Source organism: Camponotus vicinus, unplaced genomic scaffold (assembly GCF_025532165.1).
Source record: "Camponotus vicinus isolate PSW18456_S1 unplaced genomic scaffold, iyCamVici1.0 SCAF_4, whole genome shotgun sequence".
In the NCBI taxonomy this organism is placed as follows: Eukaryota; Metazoa; Arthropoda; class Insecta; order Hymenoptera; family Formicidae; genus Camponotus; species Camponotus vicinus.
The window spans coordinates 4,820,077-4,847,789 of NW_028141976.1; the positions used below are offsets into that span (position 1 = coordinate 4,820,077).

Sequence of the window (27,713 nt, forward strand, 5' to 3'; positions counted from 1 at the left end):
CGAGTTTATGCTCGATAGATCCCTTCAGAAAGGGGTGAAGTTAAACTCGGAAAAAGCGACGGTGTTTTTTGCTTTCTCTTTTTTTCACTTTCGTGCGGTAATCGTCGATGACCATCGAGCTTTCAACCCTTCTGCATCCTGCATCGTTCGCTCGCTACCGTAAGGTCCCCCATGTACTTGCTAACTCGTAGATCGCGACGTTCTTTATCGGATAAAACTCGAGAAAGAAGTACAGCCGGGGCAAAGCCATCGAGCGGCCTGCTTTGCTCGCCAAAGAAAATGAGATAGCTTAATAAGGCGGTGCGTCCTTCGGTGTAATTACGCGCCCCAAGTTCCTCGCTATTTTCACGCTGCGAGTAATTAGAATACCGATAGCTTCAACGAGAGAGAAAGAGAGATAGAGAGGGGAAGGAAAGAGAGAGAGAGGGAAATTCGCACCGCCGTCGCCTCGGCGCTTAAGATTCCCATTTATTTCCAGCAGAAATGTCACACAAGATTCACGACGCATGTTCTCCAGAATTCCAGACAGATAAACGTCGCAGACTTGGATTCGCTCGAAATCGACGCCGACATCAACGGCGGTGGTGTCGGAACATTTAATGCCAAGTATTTGTTCTGATCTGATTACAGGCGTGCGCCAAGTTTCTGTAGACGTTTAAGCATGCGATGTTAAAAGAGATCGTACGATTTTATATCTGACAATTGTACAAAACGCTAGAGATTGACATAATCGTAAGACTATTAATGTATCGGTTCATATTTCAATCGTTTATATATATTTTTGATTTACTTTATTAATTCCTTGAAGACTATAAAATTCTTGGCCATTCGCAAAATTTAAAGATTACGATTAAATTATAATTTTAACAATTTTGTATATTAAAATAATATTAAAAAATCTTATTTTCTAATATTACTATGATTTATATACTACCAATATTTACCTTCAAAGTAGCGCTACATTAAGTACACTAAAACGATTATATCCACATCGGATCGACCTGTTCCGAATTACGCGTCTCGAAGGCAAGGCTCCAGGATCGCTCGGATGAATAAATAAAATAGCCTCGATGCTCTCTCCCTCAGTAATTTATCGGCATGCTATCGAGCGTTCGATCTGAGATGCAGCATCGGAGGCGAAACGGAAGATGTTGTATTGGGTTGTATTGAGAACGATAATTTAAATGGTACTGGCAGCAAATTGGTGGAAATATTTTTGGCTGGAATATCGGGTTGCGACGCTGAATGAAAAACGCGCTGAAATTGAGTCGAGAGCATTAACGTATTAAAAAAAACATGTGATTTTACTTTACAGTTTGCCAGTGCGCAGAATGAATAAAAATATAACTTTGGTCACCATTATTAATTATGAAGTCAATAGCGAGAACTTTGTGTCATGACTTTTCTAATTTATTATCAGTGGATTTAACTTTAATTTAATTTATTATCAGTGGATTTAACTTCAATAAATTTATAGCAGACGCGGCTGCGTTGCCGATTTTATGATCCAAGATTTACAGTCGCTTACGAAGGCCGAGCGCTCATTTATGTATCGACAATCGAACTTTTTACACTATAGCGAGAATTTTCGATGCAAAATTACTCGATGGAGTAGAGGAGAGAGAGGAAGAAAGAGGGAGGAGGAGTGATACAGAGCGGGAGGAAAACATGTCGGGTCTCTTACTCGGTTATAGCTTGATATATCGTCCAGTTACACGCACTCGGTGGACTTGCCGAGCTTAATGTGATTTACAGGAGGGACAGAAGTTTCGAGCGATGGACCGTATGTTTCGAAAGCCCCGAGAAATTATTGGATACGTGACAACTCGGGTTACTTTGGGCACGTCCAGAAGCGAAATTGACATCAGCGAGGACGGGAAAGGATAAAGTCGTAAAACGATATGACTCGTTACTTTCGCGTCTCTCCACTACGTGAAACAACTCACTAGCAATAAACCCTTTAATCAATGAAATACTGCCACAAGTATTTTTCGGTGCTTTCTGCGTGTGTGTACACCATAAATTTAAATAAATATTCTACGTTACTTTATTTTTGTTTCATTTTGCGAGGCATAAGAAATACACCTGTCCTCCATAAATTATGCATAGAAATTTAATTTAATAAATTGTATCTTTGTATCTGTCTACATATATGTGACTAATAATATATCTGTATACAGAAAAAAAATAAGTGTCAAATCAAAACTTATATACTTAAACTAACGCGTTCATTGTTTCGTATATACGCAACAATTTATAATCTTCTTAGAAGAATTTAATAATTTTAGAATTTAATAAATTTCAACAATATTATAGTCTTATTTTAATATTGTAATTGTCACCTCAAGAATATATAATTATTTAATTCTACTTTAAGAAAATTATAATCTTTGATTTAAAAATGTTATTTTCTATCTAACATTGTTTCTTTTCTATTCAAGAAAATTAAATCTTAAATCATAAGAATATATTTTTCTTGATTGAACTATATAAAATGGTTTGATTCAAGTAAACAATTATTCAAGCAATTATATTTTTCTTTAATTAACGCAATATAATCTCATTTCAAGATTTCCATGTTAAAACTAAATATATTTTCAAAACGAGAATGTCCTTTTTTTCTGTGTATCGTAAATCAAATATTAATATTTCGGAAATTTGTAAGCATCCAATTCAAAAGATCGCTCGACCGACAAAGACATCCAATATTATAGGGATCAAAAGATTGAACGTATCTAGCCCTTTCTCATTGACGCGATCATCCATGAGGACGTCCCTTTTCGCTCTGCACGCGTTTCCTTCGAAAAGTTTTCAGTACAACGCGCGAAATTGCGTCCTTTACGCTACGCTGAGTGCCAGAAATTTGCCAGTGACGCTGCTCGTTTACTACATGTAGCTACATAGCATCGTTTTCGACAAATGTAATAAAACAAGCTCAGCATACAGATGTAGTGCAAAACAAAGATCGGACAGACCAGCTGTGACGTGCATTTGCATTTTCCGGAGATTTGTTTTCGAGGATTAAAATGAACAAGTGATATTACACAACTATCTTCCAAAAACATTTTTTTCCCTTTAATCCCGTTAGATACATCTAATTCAAAACGCGGACTTAGCATGTATAATATATAATTGTCATCTATTTTTATTATTTATAATTGCGAGTATTTTCTCATGAGAGTTAAGCTATACATCGTCATTTTCCTCGAAAATGTGTAAATAATACAAACGTTTGTTATCCTCGGGTCTAAAATTTGTAGGCAAACTTTGCTAATTGAACACATGCGATGGATAAAGATTTATATATTCGCACGCGCAGAAGAGTGCACGAATAAATATCATCCAGGGAGAATAAATAAAATTCGAACGGTTAAATTTAAAAATGCATTCTACAAGGAAAATATGTCTATCGATTTTTCAAAAAAAAAGCTTCGTTATTCTCGGTTTCATCAAATAGCTACATTCGTATCTTCAAAAACATTCGAGAACGGATCTCACGAAGGTTAGGCGATCTACCTCGAATAGAATTTCCGCAATTGTTCGCATTGTTATCGAAATTGGTGAGGATTTGTCGTCCATGCTAACGAGAACTTTATGTAAATGCCGCGCCTTTCGTTTGCAGACGAAATTGCAACATCATTCAGCAAATCGCGGAATTATCCTCGCAATTTTGCGATATCTGTGATCTCTGTTTTCGGTGTCTGCATTTTTAAAAATAATAGTACGAATATAAAAAATGAATGAAGACGAGCTTATAGATATTAGGTTTATTAAAAACTGTCAAATGTGGCTAACAAATAAAATTGACACAGAAATGCCATAACAGGAACTTTTCAATCCAGTTAAAAACTGGTAGATGTTCTAGACAGCACTTGAGAGTTATTTCCTCCGAATTTAAACTTTTCCACGAGAAAGTTTAACGCTATACCTTCTCTTGTTATATCTCATTAATCTCCAGTATTCTCTCGTTAACCAAGCCTGAAATTCGCGCTGAGAAGAGGTCCATTGTCAAAAGCGCATGATTCTACTACTTTTATGTACAACTTTTCCAACTATCTCGTTCGTACTCTATTCAATGTAAAATATTATACAAAATAATATATTTACTGAATAATATGTATTATAAAAAATTTAATGTTATAAAATATTATAAAATATTTCCATAAATGTCAAGAAAAGTACCAGGACCATGTCGACCACATATTAGCTTAAGGAACGCGATATATATTGGCGACAAATACGGACGAGAGAAAAATACAGAAAAAGAGAGTTCAAGAGGCACCCCTAAAAGGGTGAGAAAGCGTGCTCAACACGTGTTTTCCTTATCACGTTCATTTCGAACCGCAGAGTGCAGTCGTTTTAATACCGGAATGACACTCCTCTTTTATCGCATCGTCGAGTGTCCTAACGGCAGGGGACGGGAGAGAAGAGAGGCGCTTTGATTTATTTCGTTCTTCAATAATTCTCTTTTATTTTCCTCGTCGTTCGATCTTCGTGGCTACCTTTTGATCTATCGCTCTCGACACGTCGGCGACGATTCATTTTTATTTACGATCTGACGCTACTGGGCGATGGGATTCATCACCTTTTCCATTGACCTCTCTTTTTTCGCCCACGCTCTCGGTGCTTTTCCTTTTCTGATTTGTCCAGCTGTTCGCAATTTTATTTCCCTTCGTTGAAATCATTGCAGATGTGGAGGCTTCTCTCGTCAACGGTCGGTGTGTGCTGAGCAACCGAGTTCTCGATAAAATACTCCCCGGTAAGGTTGTTTGACGAGTTTAACGAAGGGAAAATTCAGGAATTCGCGCGTGGCAACGGCAGCGACCCAGTGATTTCGCGATTAAAATTTTATCATGGTCGGTGGACTTTACATTCGGGCGTTATAACGTGGATTTATTTTGGAGGTACGCGAAAAATGTGTGCCCGTAGAAAATTAAAACGGCGGAGTTAAATTTTAAAAAAATGTAATTAAGCGTGGTAATAAAGAACGAACGGACACGTGCAGTGACGAATGAAATTGTTTCGCAAATTGTTGAAATAATGTAGCGAGATTTTAGGAAGAGTCGCGCGAGGGGCTAAAAAATTTTATATTTATGTAATGAAAAGAAAAAAAGATATATAATTAGAAAAATTATCAAATGGTCTACAAAATGTAAACACTGAAAATATGAAAATTAAATCAAATGATATCGCGGATTGGTCTTTATAGTTCAAAATGTTAGATGCGCTTTGTTCGCCTCATTGACTCGTCGTGAAACGCGATAAAGGAAACACGTATTGAGCACGCTTTCTCGCTTCTCGTAGCCACTCGCCTCCACAATCTTCATCACTATCGTCTCTCGATCACCTTATGCCCGTTCATATCGCTTTTTCACATCCTGCTCCGCTTCCTCAATCTCATATCTCAAGCTCGTTCGATTTTCCCTAGAAATTTTCGTCAACGCTGAAAAGTCACGATGGAAAAGAGATAATCGAAAATATCGTTCTCGAAAAATTGGTGTACTTGCAAAAACAAATTTTGATATCAAAGAGAATCTGTCAGAGGTTGTTATTATTTTAAATGTTTTAAATTTTTGCTCTTATATTAATATTATAGAAAAATTAACTATAGTTTTTAAAGTGTGAAAAGAATATAGAACGATATAGAATCGATATAGAACTATAGTAGTAGTTTAACCAAATCCGATTAATAAAGAGAAATTAATGGTCAAGAACTGTTGCTTGAGGTGGCAAATCTTTGTAGATCCTTTGAACTTTAAGACTGTTGAATATGTTTCTAGTTGTCTAACTTGAGTAATTAGTTTTCTATCATGAAACTGAATAATAATTGAATAATAAAATATTAGAAGCGAGAGATTACCATGGGGTATAAGATCAACAATAAAATCAATAATTAAACAAAAATTCATTGCTAAATAAAATTCCTTGCCTCTTTTAAATAAAAATAATCACATTTTTCAATAATAAATCAATAATTTTAATTGGAATCCTACTATCTTTTCATACCAGTTCGTTAAATTGTTATAAAAATACATATATTTGCATTTAATATTTATTTTTTTATGTAATTTAATTTATTATTTAATTTATTATATTTTATTTATTATTATATTCTTTTCTAAAAAGAAGAAAGTTTTTACGTACTTTTTAATGTTATCTGAGTTTTTCTAACAAGGAAATCTAAGAATAAATCTAAAAATTCTGATATTAATGGAATTTTACACACATGTAAAAGGGAATAATCATTTTTAGATAGCAATTTTTAAAATTTCTAAATTTACCTCTGTCTCCTCTACATGTATATAAAATTTCATCAAAATCAGAATTTTCGCGAGGCTCCTTCGTAAGCCTCATTCGCACTACAAATATTCTATCGCATGGATAGAATTTTCAGATGAGATAAATATTAAAACACGAGACGCGTAATCACATTTTATGTCTTATTGGAATTGCCTGCGCGCGTTTTGCACGATATCGCTTTTTGTTTAGTAAAACCGAATAGTGCCGGGTTTGATGGGTCGCCATTAACAAGACTATCTATATGTTGAGTAATCTGGAATCGGTAACGACCGTCGGGAATTGGGTCAAAAGCCTAGTCAAGCGATCATTTGGCAATCGAACGGTAAATAACTATTCCCACTTGCACTCGTGCAACGCCGATCTTGTAATGATTCCATGCACGGAAATGCAATCCACCGCACGCACTTCTACGCGTGAAATCGGCCTTTATTTTCGCTTGCACGATATGAAGTTGAAAGTTATTCTGTGTTAAATGTGCTATGCAATCACAGATACGATCCATTTTATCGACTCTAGAGCAGTAGAGGATTGCACAAAAATCGGTTAATTAAAAAAACGTAGTAACTTGCGCTTTCAAAATTTTGCGTTGCGATTTATAGTGGCTGTTACAATAATAGTAGTGAGACAAATTATACTTGTTATCTTAATCGACTCTCTCGAATCACGCAGCAACAATGTTCGTGGAACACTGACGAACGGGTTAATCGATTGAAATTTTGCATAATCTGACCCGTCGTGACGTAGATGGTTTCAGGGCATTCACCGAGATGCGATATAGACAAAGTCACTTGCATTATAATCTCAGGGGACAGTGCGAAGAGGATAACGTGAAGATATTGAATTTTCGATTTATATGGTGCTTTCTCTTTGAATTAATCGAAAAAATATAAACAATTCTACAATATATAAATAAATTTATTAAATATGCGTGTCAATTTAATATCACACAATATCTTATAGTATTAAGAAGTTTAATATTCTCTATAGAACGTTACTTAAACAATTCTTAGGATTAAGAAATTATATCACACAATATATTTTTGAACGAGAAATCAGGAAAAAATTACGATTAAAAAATAGCATGCAGTTTGCAAGAAATTACATATGTTCAATCAAGTTTTTTATCGTCGAAAAAGAATAAAAGCTGTATTTTACAATCGTCATTGCACGAATTTTATCTGACAATAAGAAAAATATCGCATAATACTCATCTATCTTGTTTGAAATCTTTGTGTCATTGTTTTCGCGAAATATCATCGATTTTAAAAGGATAATTCGACCGATGATGATCGTTTCAATTTTCCATGTGTCGGTTGCGAACGTCCTTGGATGAGCGGTACCATTTTTCTTACAGCGAGATTGTGCTGTGCGTGGCTCTTAACAAACGTCCGAGTCATTGTTATCGGACGTCCGGAATGAGGGAACGGGAATAATGTTTTTCCCGGGTTGTGAAAAAGAAACGGCGGGAGAAAAACCGATGAGTCGAAGGGGCAGCGCTAATCGATCTTAGACTATTTTCGACGGGTTTATAAACGAAACGCATTAAGGCGACTAACCGACGCCATTTATTGCCGCAGGTAAAACTCAGGCGCTAAGTAATTAATTTTTAAACGAACCTTACAAATTTTTCAGGAAAATTTTCTCAGGCAGATAAGTATTAATAGTGCATTACATATATTGTATATTAGCACTTCGAAGAAGCATATGAATTAATAATAGCTATTGAAAATCTGCGCGAAATTGGCACAAAGCTATTATAAGAACTCTACTTGTATTGTCCGAATTCGATAGAATCGGTAGAAGATTTAATAAAACAAACTTTCATAGAAAAATAAACACAAAATATTTTTATCTTGCAATAAAATATCTGAAAAATTTATGATCGTACAAATATAGAAAAGTTTATTGAGATTAATGTATTTGCATTTAAAAGAAGCACATATATCTAAAAAAAAAAAACTAATATGATACATCTCAGCAGATTATACAAGCAGATTATTTTAAACGCGCTGAGCAACTGAATTAATTCTCCGCATTTATAAAATTTGTAAGGCAACTTGTATGAAAGGCATGCAAATATCTACATTGTGAAAAGGATGAAATTCGCGGTGATGTAACGCGGATAGCTCAATGCGCATTTAAATTAACGATGAATTTTTCTCCACATTCGAGGCACCGCGACGCTGCGTCGCAGCATCGTAATTGAAATCGGAAGAGAAACGCGGTACGACATCGTATCTCTAAGAGCGGAAGCAAAAAGGACCCATTGTACGTTTGCTCGTCGAGGACACTCTCGGATATCCGGCTTTCGTTAACCGTCTGCGACTCGATTTACCCGAACGCACGTACTTCGTACCGAGTAAATATCGCGAGGGAATCGAATTCACCCGCTCGGCGGTATATATTCATGGTAAACAGGGACATTGCGGATCTCCACTATTCATCAGGTAACGTTCAACTCGATAGCCTTATCTTCCGCCTATGTATTATTGAAGTTATTGAAATCTCACTCGGATCATAAGACTTGCATTCTATCGTTCATTCATTTATATTGACATATAAATTAATAATATTCGCTCAAGTAATCATGACTCTTAATTTCTAATATAATTGCGTTTCCGATGTTACTATAAATATATTGATAGATCATCGTGACTATTTTGAGTACTGAAGTTCTTAATAAGATTTGGAGATAGAAGCTCGTATAAACTAGGCTAAGATTAAAATAAAACGAGATAGACTTATAAATCTGCTTAATGTCGTTAAATAATCGCAGAGGAAAAAGGTTTTTCTTACATTTTTTCTGAAAATAAAAAAATGCATCTCTTTGATAACTATTTTCATAATTATATAATGCGTGTACTTTGTCTTCTCTCTTTCTTACTCTGCGTATGTGTATGTGTGTGTGGGTGTATGTGTGCATGTATGTCTCGCCTATCTCATTCTGTTCTCATTTACGGTGTCGCATCTAAATTGAATGGAATGTAAATTACACTTGTCGCATTCATGCCGGCAATTATTTGGCGCACAAATGCAGCGAAATTTCTTGGCGAGACGCATGTACCATTTTCCACAAGGCGGACACATTCTATTTCTATTAGAACGTACGACGTCGCTCGCTCTCTTTTTGAGAACCGCTTTCCCGTATACCCCGTTTCTCCCGGAATCTCCCGTAAAAACCAACCTGGTTGCTCCGGCGCGAGATACGTCCTAGGTCATCCGGAGAGCTCCTCTTCCGGGCGGATCGAAACGCAGCTGCAGCTTCCACGATGCGGGATACGGTCGCGCCGCCCTTCTTCCCGTCGGGGGTGACTTGTGGCTCGATAAAGGCGAAACAACTCTTACCGTCACTGCACACCGTCAGCGTAATACGCGACGTCGAGCGGGACGCCTCGTGTATCGGCGATCACCTGTGCGATCCATACGATACCCTCCGCGGAGGCGTCGCGACGCTCACTGCGGAGACTCCGCCGCGTACCCGCCCTTATAGCATCGTGTTGCGCTCGCACTGCGCCCCCTGTGCCCCCTGACCACCCTTCCACCTTCCTAGTCCGCCGCACCATCCCCGCCATCTTCACCGCGCTTTCACCCCTCTTCGACGCGCAACCCCCAACCCCGTTTGCCTTATACAGGATAACGCGAGCGCTCGTTCGGAGAGACCATCCGATGCATTCTTCGAGGATGCCTGGTCGCGCAGCGAGCTATAGGTAAGAACGAGGGAATGGTCTTCCTTTCATTGCTCTCTTTCGGTTACTCAATCCTTTGTTTGCAATTGCATTAAAGCGGAAAAATACGCTTCGTATTCTGTGCTCGCGACACGCCACTTTATCGTTGTTCCGCTGTAGAAGCGATACTCGAGAATATGTGTATCAAAGCTCTGACGGAATTTCGGTGATTAATCTTTTGCGCAGAATTTGATTGTATGAATTAATTAATATATGAATTGATTATGTGAATCGTTAATGCGAGTGGAAACAAATGATAACAAAAAGACACGAAACTCTTCTTTATTGTTATATTTATCGATACTCAATTGAATTAATGTTGTAATGGGAACGCTGCAAATTGTGAATTTCACGTAAACGTTTGTCATAAAGCGCTTTCGACAATATTGTGATGCGATACAAATCAACCACGTGCCTCTGAAATTGCCGAGATATTTACGTATTTGTTTTTTTCCTCATTTTTATATAAAACTGATTTAAGGATATGCGAGTGCGTGACTCGCGTGAAGACAATTAAATTAAAAGTCCCAACATATCACGAGAAGTAATTCTTGCTTTTACGGTACGTTCAAGCGGACTCGCATATCACGGAACAATGCAGCTGCCAGAGGGACAGACAAAAGTGTCTCCTATCTCAAAATTTTGGCGCTAACAAACTTATTTACCGCGTCAGGCGCAAATGCTAATTTCTAAGAGGTAACCGCTGTATAATTGACGCTAAAGTTAAATCGACGATTTGATAAGATTCAATTTATCGCGTATTATCATGACAGACATTGAATGTTTTTCACTAGCGCGACAAAATATAAAACAAAAAACTTTAAAAATAATGCACATTATTTCCGGTCGTCGAGTTAATCCTGACATTTACATTTACGTAACTCTCGATTAATTAAATGTTGATTGTCCAATAACAAGTTCGATAATTCACTAAACGGAAATGTATCATTTACGAGATGTTATTTTTTACCATAATTAAAAGAAAATTACAAAATAAAACACTGTAATGACTCAATTATTTGTGCAGTTTATAAACTTTTTCTCGATATTACAAAATTTGGTTGTCGAGAGAATTGTCATTCTTTTAACGATTGTCCAATCGAATTTAAATGCACGACAAATGACAAACACAAATGAGAGTATGCAATGTGTAGTAAAAGTTTAATTCGAACCTATAAAAAGAATTTATTATTCTAGTGCTGCACTAAATTAAATTATTCTCAATTAAATATAAACTCGATGAGGTTTTCTTATTTTTGAATAAATTTCATTTATACTTTTTTAGATACTAATATATTTCTGCTAAATGGACAATAACATGTAATGCGCGCGATTAATATTGTATTCTTTTACGACGAAATATATACCTGTACAACATATGGTTGCTCTAGGAGATTGCGATCCCGAGTGAAGTCGACATGTATCACATACGCCCTATGTTAGAGTGCCTGTAAAAATCCTACATGCTTAATATCTTACGAGATGAAGATATGTATCGCGATTAATATAGAAAATTGTCCGTTTAAATAATACATTATCACTCAGTTCTATGAAAGTATGTAAAATATATGAATTTGTTACAAATGTAAACTGACTGCAACTTATTTTGAAAAGGCAGAATTTTGCCACTGATCCACATTTCTTACGAATCTTACCTGTATATCTATCATTCTGACGCAGATGTATTTTCTACCGTCAGTCTTCAACGTGATTAATTTATCCATCGTAGGGAGACAGACTCATCAGAGAGGAAAAAGAAATTCAAGAAAGAAACTCAAAGAAGTATTTCTTTCGAGGGTTAGGCTGCTTCATTCCGTGACATGACCTAACTATTTCTGCCAAGCAACCAGCAGGTTACTCAGCTATGCTGTTCATCTAAACGTCTTTTTGTTTTCTTTGTGTGTTGTGTGACAGGTTTTATATAAAATATTTAAAAAGTTTGCAATAATAAATGAGTACAGTATCGGGATAAAAATCATCTTCGTTTCCAAGATGAAAAAATTTTTAAAAATACAAAAGCTTGCAAAGAGATTTAAAAAATGTAAAATATTAATAAAATAATTTTCTGATATTTTCTAACTTGATATGCTAATACAAATTTTAACGAGGATATAATTTCTCATTGTCTACGGATAATATATCAAAGAAAAATAAACCCAAACATATGATTTACGCCTCATTGGTGAGGAAAGAGGACGTGCGTGGTCGCGCCCTCAAAAAGCTATCTTTTCAACGATCCATGAGACAGCCCTCCAGTTTCCAGCTGAGAGGATAATACCCCGGTAACCTCGTGATCATCTTTCAGGTGCGAGATAAAATTCCACAAGATTCATACAAAAAATATTTCGTTTATTTGACAACAATTTCGCCTTCGGTGACACGGAAGCGCGATTAAGAAGTTATCGTACAAAAATTATTAAATTTGCTGTACATCTCTATATATCTAGATATCGCGAACCGCGAGTGATAATTATTTACAATTTTATCACGTATTTATGTATTAATATTCTTATAAAAAACATGTAATAATAGTACCTTTAAACAATCCCGTTAACAGCTACGGTCAACGTTCATTCGTAACGCACCATTCATTGAACGTAAATAATTATATACCTTGAGGCACATTCACCATTATTGAATTTTCAGAGAGAAATCATCAGAGCGATGATTCGAAAAACTCATTCTCTTCTAAAATACAAGTGAAGTTGCACGATTGATGAAATCGACAATTTCGAAAAAAAAGTGATAGATCGATCGCGAGTTTCTTTTTGAGAAGTTCTTCTTTCACTTTCGCGTTTTTATTGTTTTTTACCCTTATTTATTTACCCTTATTTAGTTATTTTTCTTATACCACGGAATAGTCCTCGATTAGAGTCTCGCCAAAATGAGTTACAACGTAATCGTGGTAATACATCATTATACAAAGTGGTTGCCCAATGATGAGGCTCGCCCATACGACGATGTTGCCCCATCTGGCGCCGCAGTATCGCTCCGCCATCTTGCTCAACACCGACAGTGGTATCTAGAATGAACAATTAGCGTTGCACGACCGGAATTTCCGTACTTAAGGGCGGACAGAATGGATCTCGTACGCGCATACAAGATATAGTACGCAACGTAATTTCATGCAAAGGCATCAGCAAATAATGTTGCAGTCTCTGCGAAATCTCTTGGAATCTCTATATAAGACATATTAACTGAATCATAAGCATCATAATTTAATATGTGTTTAACACGGAATATTTTTTAAATATATTTCTTTCATCCGAGTTTAAGAGTTTGAGTAAATTCTGTGATCCATTTCCCAAGATTCCCAAGATTAATAGGATCTCGAAATCAGAACGTTATTAAAACGGTCCAAAGTCGGTACAGTTTTTGAAGGATAAACAAGAATTTCTTGACGCTAGAATCAATATTTGCACAGTCAACAATGTATAGTTCAAGTAAACGGGCGAAAATCTTACCTGTCCCATCATACCCATAAACGCCCATATTTTAAACGTCTTCAAGGGTACACTGACGAGATATTCATGGAAGAAAGCGCTGAGGAAGAAGACAGTCATCGACGCCGTCATTTTACTATAGCCCATCTCTACAATCGGAATGTACAGATGTCTGCAACATAAATAAATCATTCATACATCTCTCGAACATAAAGTATATAAAAATAAAATAAAATCTTCATTTCCAAAAAATGCAGACAATTGTTGTCCAAAATTTTCTCAATTCGAAATTGGACTTTATTTTCAGTTTAAAATAAAATTTATAAAAAATATATAAATTACGAATATATAAATTTCCAAAGTTACCGTCTCAAAAAAAATGATAAAAGTATTTTTTATAAGGAAAATATTAAATAGTGAGAAAATTTTGGGCACTTGCATTCTTTCTCACAAAAATAAAGTGCACAAAGGAAAAAAAAATTTCGCTCTTTTCTAGAGATAGCTTTTACAAGAGAATCACACACACACAGTCACATAGTATTCTAGTTAAGTTGCACACATTCGGTCCAATAGAAAATAATCCAAATAATTCGATTAAAGATCTTGATTCTAATCCTGATAACAAAAAATCCATTTGGAGCACGTTCGTCTATTATGGTGACAATATCATTACAGCATCAGAAAAGAGGACAAACATTTCTATAGTATTCGCGTTCTAAGCCATCAGGAACACACGAAACGTTGTTAGACCGATAAGATAGATAAAAAGTACGATGGTGACAAAGGCGCGAATTCCGTTTCGAGAAATTAAAGCGATATCCAGGGAAGTTTCGCCGGATTGGCGACACTTTACCGTTACCGTTTTCGTTTGTATGACAGGGCAAGGAGACATAGACAACTCGCGAGAAAGAACCGTTAGCCGCTTGGTTATCGGTAGAACTGCATCGGAAAAGAGACGAGAGACCGAAGGGGGTGGTGGAAAAAGGAGTACCGGGAGAGAGACACAAGGCGAAAGGAAGGAAGGAAAATTCAAAGGTAAAACGACGACAGTTCCGAGGATTTTAGATTGTGCACGTTTTGCCGCGGCCCCAGGACTCGAGATTCCGCCTTTTCCGCGCTCCTCAGCCTCGTCCTTTCTTTTTCTCCAACCGGGGCGAACGTCTCCTCGCAAGGCGCTCGAGAATATCTCCAGTTATAGAGGTATTATAAGTGCCGTGGGGGGAATAAACAGCCTTAAGTGCGCATCGCGATGCGTATCGGCTTTTCCCATTACAAACCTGAAAAGGCGTCGTCGTCGTCGTCGTCGGCCTCAACGTTCTCGTCAACAACATCTCTGTACGTCTAACGTCGTTTGAGAAACATTTCCATTTTCACCTCGGCCTTCCTCCTCCCCCTTCCCTCTCCTCCCCCTCTCCGCACGTACCATAAGCTGCGTGCCAGTTTGCAGTTGCAACTGCGTATCTCGGTTGGTACGAGAAAAAGGAATAAATGACCGTAAGTGAGCAGGTGCGGCGAGGTAAAAAGGAGCGCGAGCGTCGGAACGAGACTTTGGAATCCGCGTCGCGGCGTCTCTTTAGCGGGTCTCATTTTCCTTCGTTTTTATATCATTTAAAAAGGAGACATGGCTGGTCATTTTCGCGATACGTGTCGCGTTTTATAAGGATGTGTCGCGTTTGGTGAGACCGTCTCGTTTTGGTCATGCAGTGTTAGCTACTGCTCCACGTTATGTTACGTCTGTTGTGATTAATTCGAGTAACGCCTCTCTTTTTAGCGCGACAAAATTAAGCGTCTCACGTGTCATGATATAATTCGCATGAATTATCAGAACGCCAGAATAAAAAAAAAAAATATATATATATATATAACATCTAAGCACATATCTCGTCGATATCTACATCTGGCACGAAGTAGATTGGCTCTTTATACGACATTCATGGTGAACATCTTGCAGTTTGTACGTGGCAATTCTGATGGCTCCATTTTCTCTCGGTCACATAATAAGAATTTCGTACGGCTACTTTTACAGGGATTTAAACTTTCTTTTGGGCTACTTTCAAAGTACAAAGAATCGGCGCGAGCTTTTGAAAGGAGGTCGTCACTATGGCTCGAGTTGTTAGGTGCACGTGCGATGGGTAACCGTATAGAAGATGGAAGGCCCGCCGGAAAAGTCTTTCGGAAGTTCGTTGATTGTATTGAGCGGGGGATGTATAATCTAATGTGGCGGCGACAGCCGAGATGTATGAGCTAAAGTAGACATTTTAGGAAGAATAAAAGGTTTTCATACGCGAAAGCTCATTCTTGTAAAATAACAGGATGTTGTCTCTCAAAAACGTATTATATAATAACATTACGCACCTATATATGAAATATAAAAATTTATACATACATTAACATTCGAGATGCTCCGATTTCGGTAGCATAAAAATTTACATATTAAACGTAATAATATATATCACACAATAATATGTATAAAATGTGTATTAATTTTTCTACAGAATTTAATCAAAATTGTTATAAAAATGTTAGATAACTAGCGCAACATAACCATCCTTTTCCTTCTTCGCCTGACGTTTTTACGTAATTGGTAAGGTGCGCCGATGTTACTAAGGCGATACACGAAATGTTCGCGTTGAAATGACGGTCATAGCTGCGAAATAACCTCAGCGAGACGCGTATTGCGTTATTACATAATCATGTTACCTCTACACAGCCGAGTCAAAGTACGCGGAGTAAAGCGTCGAAAGTTTTTTCTTCCATGGAGCAGAAGGTACGCGAGAGGCCGAGTATTACGAAGCGTAGAGATGGCGAGACTAAATAGAGTAAGAGTACAAGAAAGGGAGATAGGAGACAGGAAGTAAAAGAGATGAAGGCCGTCGCCTCTCGCTGCATGCCGGACCTTTGATCGACTCTTTCTCTGTTCTATCTAACCGGGGTTAAACTTCGTTAACAAGTATGCCCCGCTTTAAGAAGATTTAATTACATTTCTCGCAAATGTCTGGCATCCCCGTCTGATGTACGGAAAGAAAGAGAAGTTTCCATGAATCGGAAACATCTAACCGCATGCACTTCCTGCGAATCTGATTGCTTCGCGGTTAAGTTTCGCAATTGTATTAAGTCTCGCTTGATTCGTAATAATAAATGGCGTTTTCGATTATAACTCGATGATATCCATTCTTAATACGATTTTTAATAAATTATCAGTACAAGTCTTTTTGTTTAATCATAAGTACTCTAAAAATTTAATCATATTATTGCATTTCTAAAAACAGCAATAATCAATATTGCCTAAAAAGATAATAATTAATGTTTGATATAAAAAATACCAATATTTGTTAATTAATTATCAATATTTCAAAAATAATCGTTCAGCAATCCAAAATGTAACAAATTGTAGAAACTCTATAAATATTTGTCACTTCATATTTAAATTAAATTTATATCAAACTCGAAACATTATTTTAGATAAATCTAAAATAGTATCCAAATCAAAAGCTGCTGATATTAAATATTACTATAAAAATCGATTTACTCACCGCACAGCCCAGCGATGCACCGGCATGTTCCAAGTTCTCCAAAATGTATCGATGTTATTCGCGTTCCACCAGTCGCAGTAAAAATTCCGATCTGCGAAATGCAGTAGCTCACCCATCAAGTTCAAAAAGGAGTGAAATGACAAATAAAAAAAGCAAAGCCACATCAAATGATTTGGTATCTGAAACAATAAAGATTTTTGATTAGAATCAAACTTGCAGCAATCGCATAATTTATGATCGAATTAAAGAAAAATAGCAGAGTGCAAAAACTAACTCGTGTGCCAAGAATAGAAATGCTGCTTGATAAGAAGATTATCTAAATATTTTATAAGCTCAGAGTCCTGATTGTTCCGTTTCGAAAATAAAGCCCCAATTGTAAGACAAAAATATCAATTTTTAATGCCATATTAAGAACATGATTCCATTTCATCTGATCCAAAAATACGTTTAGAATTTCATTTGGAGAACATGATGCAAATTTTCTATAGAGCAGGTACCGGAAAATGTAACTTTGTTAATAATCATTCTAAATTTTTATTCGAAAAAATATTCTGAATGTAATCCTGAGTGTAAATGTTATAATTTCATATGTATTAAATTTTTTGAATAATCAAAGTTCTATACTCAATTCTAAAGCATTTTAAATAAGGATCACGAAATAAAATATCTTTTTATCGACATATTTTTAAAAATTTCTAGATTTATTCAGAATTAAAAAATATTGTGTTTTTAAGAAAAAAAATAATTTTACATTTTTTTACATTGTATCTTTGTCAAACGTTTGCATAGAAATTTCTCATGAAATTCACGAATGAGAAACATATGAAACCGGCAAAAAATGTAATCGAAACATATACGACGCAAAAAGGTGATTAATGGAAAATAGAAGATCGTCAAAGCTCTCTCATTATATGTCATGCTTTAATAGACTGAATAACATGCAATGTAATCTCGAGATAACATGGGTAAAAATTAAATGAATATAATCGACGTACAACGAGAGAAAGAAAGATGTATTGCGGTATTATTTACGCACTTGCAGATGAAAGTGAAGCAACTGTATAACGAACTTATAAAATATCTCGCCTATTCCTTTAATTATGCTTTAATGGAAGTAAGTAACTTAGACCGCGTCTTTGATCATTTATCGCGCACTTATATATAATATGATGCAGCTCTGAAATTTTTTATCCATTTTCTTAATATTATTAAAAGATTAAGGAAAAAGTAATATATTATATATCACCATTATGTCACTTTTTTATCTCTTATCTCAACGTTAAGATTGATTATTTCCTTCTATACCGTGACGTGCGTTGACATGGCTCGTGATGAAACGACAACTGAAATAAATGCCTTCGTACCAAAAGTGACGAGGGGGGAAAAACCAAATAGGCTCGAGATCTAACGTCAAATAAATACTTTAGCGAAAATCTCTCTCAACTTTCATGGCGAAGAATTCCGAAGTTGTTTCGTTTCGGATGCCACTTCGAGGCCGCCGAGTCACCGGTATCATCCGCGTGCCTCCGCAGAGCTCTCTCACACGAGGCAAAGGACTTAATAATGTTGCCAGGCACAAAGGTCAAGTCTCTTGCGCCGCAAGGCATCCGTGGCACGAAAAAAGGACAGAGAGCCCTTCAGCACTTCCTCCCGCTTCCCAGCAGCCTCTTCCGGCATAGTCCGGGAAAACTTACCTCGGCGTTTTAATTTCGTTTACTCGGGGCTACTGTAGGAGAAAAAGGAGGACAAAGACAGAGTTAGGATTTGCGGAGAGAGAGAAGGAAAGGAGGAGGCATACCAGAAGCCAGTGAATCGTTTGAGACATGTCGACGATACCACAAAGGGAAAAGCGGTAAACTTTAAGCTGTCTCCTTGGCCAGAGGCTATCTGAAAAGGAAACGCTTTCTCTTCGAGTTATACGAGGGATGTAAAATCTTGCCGATCACAAATGCGATCAAACAGAATATGCATGTGCACGGCAGTAAGGAACTTTGAAGAATATTGATTTCGAGATTATCCAATCCTTAAAATTCTCGTCTGTATCAATATGCCAAATTTTGTAAACTTCATTTCTTGGTACTGATATCTTTTATTTGTAATTCAAATCTTGGCATATACACGTACCAATATTTGGATTTGTAAATCTTTTAGAGAACATTCGAACAAACAATGCCAATGATATGTCTTTTCCCTCTGAAAGGAACTTCGAATCGGAAATTGATTTTTTCTTCGCCAAGCCTCGTACAGATTATATTGATGTAGGGATACAAGATCTAATATTGAGATCAGCAAAATCTACAAAACGACGTGCGCGAATTGCGCGAACAGGAAAGCGTTCATTCATATTGATGCGCGGCTCAAACATCGATCCCCGCGCAAGAAACCAGCAATATCGTCCGATTCGTGCTTGATCCCATCACCGGCTGCATAACATTAATGCGTGCTTGGCTTACATATACCATCCGCCAGTCGATTTTCATCGATAATGCAAGAATATCGGATTACAAGGCGCGGCGGGATTCTGTACATGCGCGTATCGATACAGATCGGCCATATTCGCGTCATTAATAGTCGTTGCGAAAAAAAGTACAAGAGTATATAAGTCGATCTGCTTAATCGTATGCATTGCATTATGTTTGTAATCGATATCTCCCATTTTTTCCTCGATCAATAACCCTCTGTCGTCTTCTTTTTCCTGCCATTCTCTCTTCGTTTTCCAAGAACGTGTACCTGTCTATCAGATACGTTTACGCTTACTAGGTCTCTCGAAAGGCATTAATATATGAAAGATATAATCCAGTAATAATGGTTGGGATAGAGAGAATGTAAATACGAGCGGATTGAATCTTTTAACTTTATCGAAAGTCAGCTATTGGCTCGCGAGTGGGAGAGTGGAGCTATATTTCACGAATAAATATGCAAATGTTGAATAATCGAACTTCTAGACTATGCAGAAAAAAATCTTAATACCAAAGATAGATATCGATCATGGCGAATATTCGATGGCTGACATATTTCACCAGCGAAAAATAATGTAGCATTGTCAGCGTTATTATAATAATACGTGCGAGATGTATTATAATAACGAGAATGATCTCCGATGCAACGTGTCCCCATCTCCTTATGTCAGACGTAACACCCATTACTTTATGTTTAGTGACGCGTGAATATCTTTCGCATCGTTGAGGATTACACATTGAAAATTAGATCATGTTCATCGCTATGTGCAAGCTTTGCGCACCCAATCGACAGGTAAAAGCGGCGAAAGGACCGCGCGACGGCGGTGCCGTTATAATTGTCGTTTTGTACACTTCGGATGATTTTCAAAGGCAAAGGGATTTCAAAATGAAGCACTGACGCGCGCGAAGGGCGCGGGCGTGTGTAAAAGGCGAGATCGAGCCACGAGAAAGAGAGGGACGAAGAGGGAGAGGAAGAGAGGAAGGACCTCGTTGGACTGCGGGAAAATTGCGTTTTCCCATTACGACGAGATTAAAGTCCCGTCCCGTATTGCAGTTCCGTCCTGTTTCTTCGGCGCCATCCTCGGGCCGACTTCGTATATAAGAACCGCAATTAACCCTCGACGGTCACACGGTGTCCCGAAGTCCACGGTACCCCGCGGCTATTTACGGTGTAAACAAAAAGTAAGACTGTGCGCGAAAGATCGAGGGACGATCCCGGTAAATAATTTATTTTTTCTACGCACGTGCGCAAGAACAAACAATTTACCATCGCGAATGAGCAATCTTTGCTTTAACGGAGAAAAAAAAAATCTTCTTCCTTCGGAGCGAAATTTATTTTGCCCCGGAGCTAATGAGTCGCCTTCTCCATTTCCTCTCTTCATGCGTTATTAAAGAACGCGCCGAGGGATTTTTTTTTCTCCGTTTTAGTCGATGCATTTATTACTCACGATTTTATCGCTTTACTCCGTTCAAAAGAACTCTAGGATTGAAGAGAAATCGATTTTTAGACATTTTTTAACCTTTTGCTTCGCGCTTAAATTTATTTCAATACCGTACATATATATTCGATCTCTCATATCTAAGTTTCTCGTATTAACCCGTTTTTTATTCATGCATCACAGACCAAGTTAGATAAAACGGATTGAACAAACACAATCAGATTACGCACAAAAATAATAATAATAAAGTATCCGTACGCGTGCATATTGAAATGTTCCATAAACAAGCTTATATTTATTTCATATCACAGTTATCTGAACCGCGTGTCTCGACGGAAAAAGTCGGCGACACGAATCGACGGGTGGATCAATAATTAACAGTACAGCCGGCTCAATTAACGCGAAACTTCCATAACAAAACTCGGCCATGCACGACCACCAGTCTACCGTTTTAATCGCGAATAATCGACATCTACCAACTGGCCGGATGCGACGGGAAAGTCCGTCGCGCTATACACACTCCGAGGACAGTCGCTTTGGGACGAATTTATATAATTGAATTCGGTTCACTGGACTCCGTCCAGCATTCGAAACACTACGACCGGCTAGTTCCGATCCGAAGCATTCGAGCTAACGAGAGAATAACGAGCAACAGCGAACGAACGGACGCGAACACGCGGAATAGCTCGGACCAGTTTGAACGTCGAAGAGTAGCAGAGCGTATCGGCGATACAAGAAGGACACGAATAAAAAGACACGATGAGTGCTATAGCGTTTGCATGAACGAACCTTTGCATATAGATTCTTTCTCTTTTTTTTTTGCGTTATGTATCGTTCCCGATGCGCCGAGGATGTTCTGAAAAACAATCATACATTCTCTTAACTGCGGATATCGGAGTTTAAAACACGAAAAATAGGAGCTATTTGAATATCGAGAGGGATTAATCTTTCATAATGTCAAGTTAATTTCAGATAATCGCGATGGAAATTTCTTTCGTATATTATCAATATTTTAGAGATTAAAATGGTTGAAAGAAAAAATTGACTTTATAAATTCAACAAAGAAGCTATCGTTTAAAATAAATTCCTTTCCCATAAATTCTATAAATAGATACTCAATTACTCGAAAGAATTATGTGTACCATTAGATAGATTTACTATTTACTATTTTACTATTTTGACGTTCGCTTTCTAGCAGCTGTTTTTTATTAGCGGTGCAGAAAACAGGTGAATCGAAAGTATCAAAACAACATCTTCGACGCGTATCGTTGTATATCGATCTCCCTGCGGACTTGGCGACAAACGACCTTTTTCCATCGTCGAGCGTGCATATTTTACCCGGAAGCGTCAGGAATACGGCCGATGCACGACGAAACTTAAATCAGGAATTCATAGATTCCGGCGTACTTTTCGCGAGTGCCCGGAGCTCTTACAGAATCCCCTTCGCTCCTCCCTCCCTCCCTGCCTCTCTCGCTCTCTCTTTACATATATATATATATATATATATGAATGTGTATGTGTGTATTTCTTTTTCAGAGATGTTCTTCCTTGAAGAGAAACACAGCATTTCTATTTCACGTTCTCGTGGACAACTTAGTTTATTTTCCAACATGCAACAGATCCAAGTTATCGTGAAGCAAAGAGTTCTAACTAAGAACATTGAAGTTAACCGCCTCTTACGCTGTATTCTTTCACGTAGAAAATGTGGCACGCGCAGGAACAGAGTAAGCAAATAAATTAACAAGTAAAAGCACTCGCAAGATATCAACAGTTATATCGCGACAAAGCAATCTTCATTAACGATTCTGAATAATATTCCTGAATAATACACGTTGTTTAACTGAAAATTTTGTGTTACACATCCTGGATTATGCTATTGCTGAATATTCGTGCGAGAAAGCTGGCGCCAGTTTGCAGACTTTATGCAATAATGAATGGATTTATACAACGCGTTGTATTAAGCACGGCATTTATCGACGACACGTTCGATATGAGTTTTCTCTATCCCGCGTTCTGGCTGTCGAACGAATTCGTAGCCGTGGCAAAGTTCAGGTGGAAACTGCGTTCTATTGCGGAAGGGAAGAGATTGAATTCGCAAATATTGCCTCGAGACTTTCCTCGTAAAAGGTGCGCTGTAGAAAAAGAGAGAGAATCCAGCGCGAAAAATTGGAAGTATCTATCTATCTATGCAGTTTTGCAAATAAAATACGGTCGCGTGTAAACGATATCAATATGACGACAAACTTAAAGAATCGCAAAAAGAAGGTTTTTTTTCGTTAAAATAACATTTAATAATATTTTATACAGCAAATTTTTCCTCACATTATTTGAAAAATATTTAGTATCTTCGAGTCGTATACACGCGATATTATTTGACGACAAAGTTTTAGAAATCATCGATTTATGGTGTGTTTCAGACACACCCGGTACGCGCTTATAAATTTGCAAGCGAATATATAGATATATGTGTATACTCACCGCTAACTTGAGAAGACGCTCGGAGGCCTTGGCTACGTCCATATTCTGCAACGTAAACAAGAGAGGCACGAGATTATTAATGTAGAAGATAAATACATGAGAAACGTTAAGAGAAAGAAGGGGGTAGGAATTAAGCAGATATGCTTTAAAGCTGAAAACAAATGCAAGTTAGGGACCCGGGTATTTGTGCGAGAGGGCGAAACATGTTGAGATCTACAAAACAGCGACAAGATATAACTTTCTCCAATTGAATTTAAAATTGTAAATACCAAGTTGTAAGATTGTTGTGGTTGAATAAATTATTTCGCACGTCGCACAATTCGCAAAAAAAAAAATATCGCAATCGTACGCGTTCCGATGGAAATTTTGAGCTGCGCGTTGCAGTTAAATCGAATCAATGAATCGTCAATTCTTTTGAAAGGCTGCAATATTTATACCCGTCTCTGTACAACGCGCAATGCTTCGCCGCAATACAATTGAAGGTTTATTTTCGTGCAAACGTCCACACATACATGCACACGCACATGCGAAATTAGATTAACGTCATGCATCCAGAAAGCAAACCGCAATATTTAATCCGTGTGTCGAAAAAATGCGGTTGTATGATATATTGCTTCTATTTTTATTTGAGAAACATTGTTCTGTGAGGATTTTTTTGTTTTGATAGCCGTCTCTCTAATATCTCCCGAAATTCGGAAGATAATCGTGCATCAATCAAGAATGTGGATGTGATAAATATTAATAGGGGATATTATAAATCTTTGAATGTAATATTCGTAAAAAATTATTAATCATTGCAAACATAATCGATAATTAAATTTCAATCGTTTACTCTGGTTATTATTAAATATCCAATACGTACATGTATCTGAAAAATAATGCTTATTATTTTAAAATATTTCTCAGAAAAATTATCACTTCAAAACATTTTAATTTAATTGCCTTATCTTTCAAATTATAGTAGTTTTTTTTTACTTTTAATGTGACATTAAATGTTTCTTAAATATGTAATAATGTAAAGTAAAATATGAAAATTAAAAAAAAATTTAAATGTTTATATTCCTAATCAAGATTATATATAACTTAAATATTTTTTAAATTATTTTGTATAATTCACAATAATAATTTAAGTGTTATGTATATTTTATAAAATTGTAAATATAAAATTAAGAAATATCATCGTGTATTTTATTAATTTATAAAATTCGCGATTTGGGAATAAAATATTATTTTAAAGACTATTTTATGAATTCATCTATATTTTAACGGTGTACATCTATTTAATTCTATTTAATCGTATCATTGATATCAAGTTAGATTTTAAATTGAAATAAACTGCATTTTCTCGACATAGAATTTATAAAATGTCGGGCAAAACAAAATTTAATATTCGGATCTGAATAATAGAATTAATCAACAAAGTTTAACGGAGGTCCAGGCATTGTTAACTTAAGGCGCATTATTAAATTAAACAACTAACTTTTAATTTGATTTAATAGTAGCTTCACCGAGCGAAGACATTCGAGAATTCCCTTTTCCTGATACAGATTTGCACTCGGTATATGTATGTCGAATGAGAAGCTTCCCGCCGATAGAATTGATATTTCGTACGCTGGAGCGCTAATTGAACATGAGGGAAGGAAACCGTCCCTCCGATGTTCCGCTTAAGTGGCGGTTGTCGAGAGGTCCCTTCGAATGCTGCAACAGCCAGCTCCGTGCTTATATAACAGGTTTGCAAATAAATACCTTTGGAGCTTCGTCGCGATTTCAACACATTATTACGCGTACATGCACGCGCCAATGATCGCGTATTTTCTCTTAAAAAAGAGGTATCTTCATTGAATATATAAACGAAAATCACGAATCTCGAAATATATACTTCATGTAACAAGCTACGCATTTCAATATACATACAATTTATATATTTATTATACATCACACAATGCGCATTTTAATGAAACATACATATTAAATATAAATAAATCCTTTTGACATAATTTTTAATCAAATGTTATAAGATATTTTTATCTATATTTTTTAATGAAATTTCATTTTTATTGCTGCGAATGTAAATATATTATATGTACATAAATATTTAGACATAATATTTAGAATTAAATATCGAGACAATGTATTTCACTTCTCATTTAGCAACAAATAGCAAATTTAATGACAATGAAACATATATAACCGGATCAGGATAATTACAATTATTATGACATATATAACCATTATTACAGTTAATATTCTGCAGTATACACGCTGTGGTAATATGATGATAATTGAATCATTCTTGTTTATGTCATCGTTGTAACAAATTGAATAAAAAAACGACAAAAGCGAAATAGAGAGTGATGCTATTATCTCTGACGATGCGCAAGTCAACATATAATACATAAAATGATTAACACGCTCTATTCTATCTATGTGTGCCCTTCATAGTAATGTGTAATTATCGCAATGCTTTTGCAGTTACAAGTTGAAACTAATTGGACGGATTACTGGTTAAAAAAGAGCGATTCAAGCGAGTGGCAATAAAATTTAAGGACTACATCGTAAACAAACGCTTACGTCCTGGAGAAAATGATTTTTTTATGACAGCAACAAGTTGTCCCAACGAGAATTTCATGTTTCCTTAGCACCAACTTTACAGCTCGATTTAATGAGGCCGCGATACTTTACGCGGTCTGATAATTACAAGCCGGGACAAGTGGTGAGCTTGGCTTGCATGGCGCATCTGCTATAAAACGCGGTCTTCTTACGTGTTTTAATTGAATGATTAAAAAAAACTCCTTAAAAGAACACGGTAATAAAAAGGAGTGCTTTAAACACGCAGCAAAAGCCAGAGATAATTGTTGATGAAAAATCTCAGGCACGATTTATCGATCATATTAGACGTTCATCTAGATATTTCGGAAGAAGAAGCGAGCTAGTTGCATTTGTACTCCGTTAAAATCACAGCATTCCAAATGATTGCATTCCGTCCGAAGCTGCGAGAGTGGCTTGAGAGTCTTCGCGAATGAATAGCGGTGCTCGAGATACAGATACAAAAGAAAGGGAAAGTAAAGGATGTTCTAAGGATTGAAAATAAAGCGGGATGGATTTTTCTTCGCAAGATCGCGTCCGAAACATCTCACGTAGATGGCTCGAGCCATTTCTTCTTTTTCCTTCTCACTCCCTTTTTATTTCTGTCTTATTTCCGCTACGCTCGTGAAACGCGATCGAAACATTGGTTATTTTTAATACGGACTAGAAACCTGCGCTCGAAAAGAAAATACAATACTTTTCACACATATGAGCCTCATATATGTGGTAAAAAAATCAAAGTAGAATTTTTTTACAAATTTACAGATATAATATAAATAATAGCAAGATAAATAATAATACAACTCAATACACACGCGCAGGCGCGCCTCATGATGTCAATAACATACTCGCTGGATGTTAGTAAGTTAAATTTAGTGAGACATTAAATATCGATGCGAGAAAATATGCCAATATATTTGAAAGCCGCGCACGAAGTTGCAACAATGCACTAATACCTTCTCGCGACATCTCCCTCTTCATCCCCCTTTCCTGTCATCTTCACTCGACGACGATACAGTCGTTCTCATTCTTTTCGCCGAATGAAAATAAAAGCTATTCATGGCATTCGCTATGAATATACACATTGCGGAATGTGAGAGAAGATGAGAAAAATAAAAGATAAACGCGGACAGAGAAAAAAGGAAATTAGGAAAGATTTTCGCCATCAAGAAAACGGCCCCTCGTCATCGCCAGTCGTTTCATTCGTTGTTTCAATTAGAAAGATTTACGGCTTTGCATTCCCGAACACTTTGTTCTGCTGGAAAGATCTCTCGAAATACCGGGAATTCGCCCCAGTTGAATTGAATCCTGGTCGACTGACAATAGCGCACGTCGAACGAGAGGTACTTATGTAGACATCGCGCCCTTTCGTTGCCGATCCTTCATCGCGCATGCCAGTAACTCCTTGAGAGAGCTTTTACGAGCGAAGCAGATGCGAATCGATCCATCTCGATGGGAGATTCTCGTGAATTAATTTAAATCGACGAATTCTTGAGGTAAAACTGTTAGTGATCAATGTTGATGGAAATCGCAGCAATTAGAGTGACGTGTAACACTAACAGAAGTTATTGCTCGATGTCGTAATTAATCAATTAATAAAAGTAATGATTAAATTCAATGGAATGAAGATACTCGATTAAGCATTTACTTGTAAGTATTCGTACTTTACTTTAAAAAAAATTTCATAGTTATCTGACTCTTTCTATTTTTAACATTAAAAATATGTCAAAAATATTCCCATCAAAAATAG

The 27,713-nt window shown here is 36.7% G+C and overlaps 2 protein-coding genes across 3 annotated transcripts in view; both read right to left on the reverse strand.

Annotated features, from left to right (window-relative positions):
* Window positions 1–9,743, reverse strand: part of LOC145970271 (uncharacterized) — a 39,628-nt gene extending 29,885 nt beyond the window's left edge. The window contains exon 1 of the mRNA XM_083096857.1: window positions 9,485–9,743. The gene's annotated coding sequence lies outside the window, so the exon portion shown is untranslated. The remainder of the gene's footprint in view (window positions 1–9,484) is intronic.
* Window positions 9,744–12,353: 2,610 nt separating this feature from the next.
* Mdy (diacylglycerol O-acyltransferase) overlaps window positions 12,354–27,713 on the reverse strand; it is an 86,945-nt gene continuing 71,585 nt past the window's right edge. For both annotated transcript variants that reach the window (XM_083098866.1, XM_083098865.1), the window contains 4 exons: window positions 23,378–23,422; window positions 17,002–17,180; window positions 13,490–13,640; window positions 12,354–13,047 (listed from right to left, as the gene is read on the reverse strand). In XM_083098866.1, the coding sequence (XP_082954992.1) occupies window positions 12,871–13,047; window positions 13,490–13,640; window positions 17,002–17,180; window positions 23,378–23,422 (552 nt within the window). In that variant the 3' untranslated portion in view covers window positions 12,354–12,870. The remainder of the gene's footprint in view (window positions 13,048–13,489; window positions 13,641–17,001; window positions 17,181–23,377; window positions 23,423–27,713) is intronic.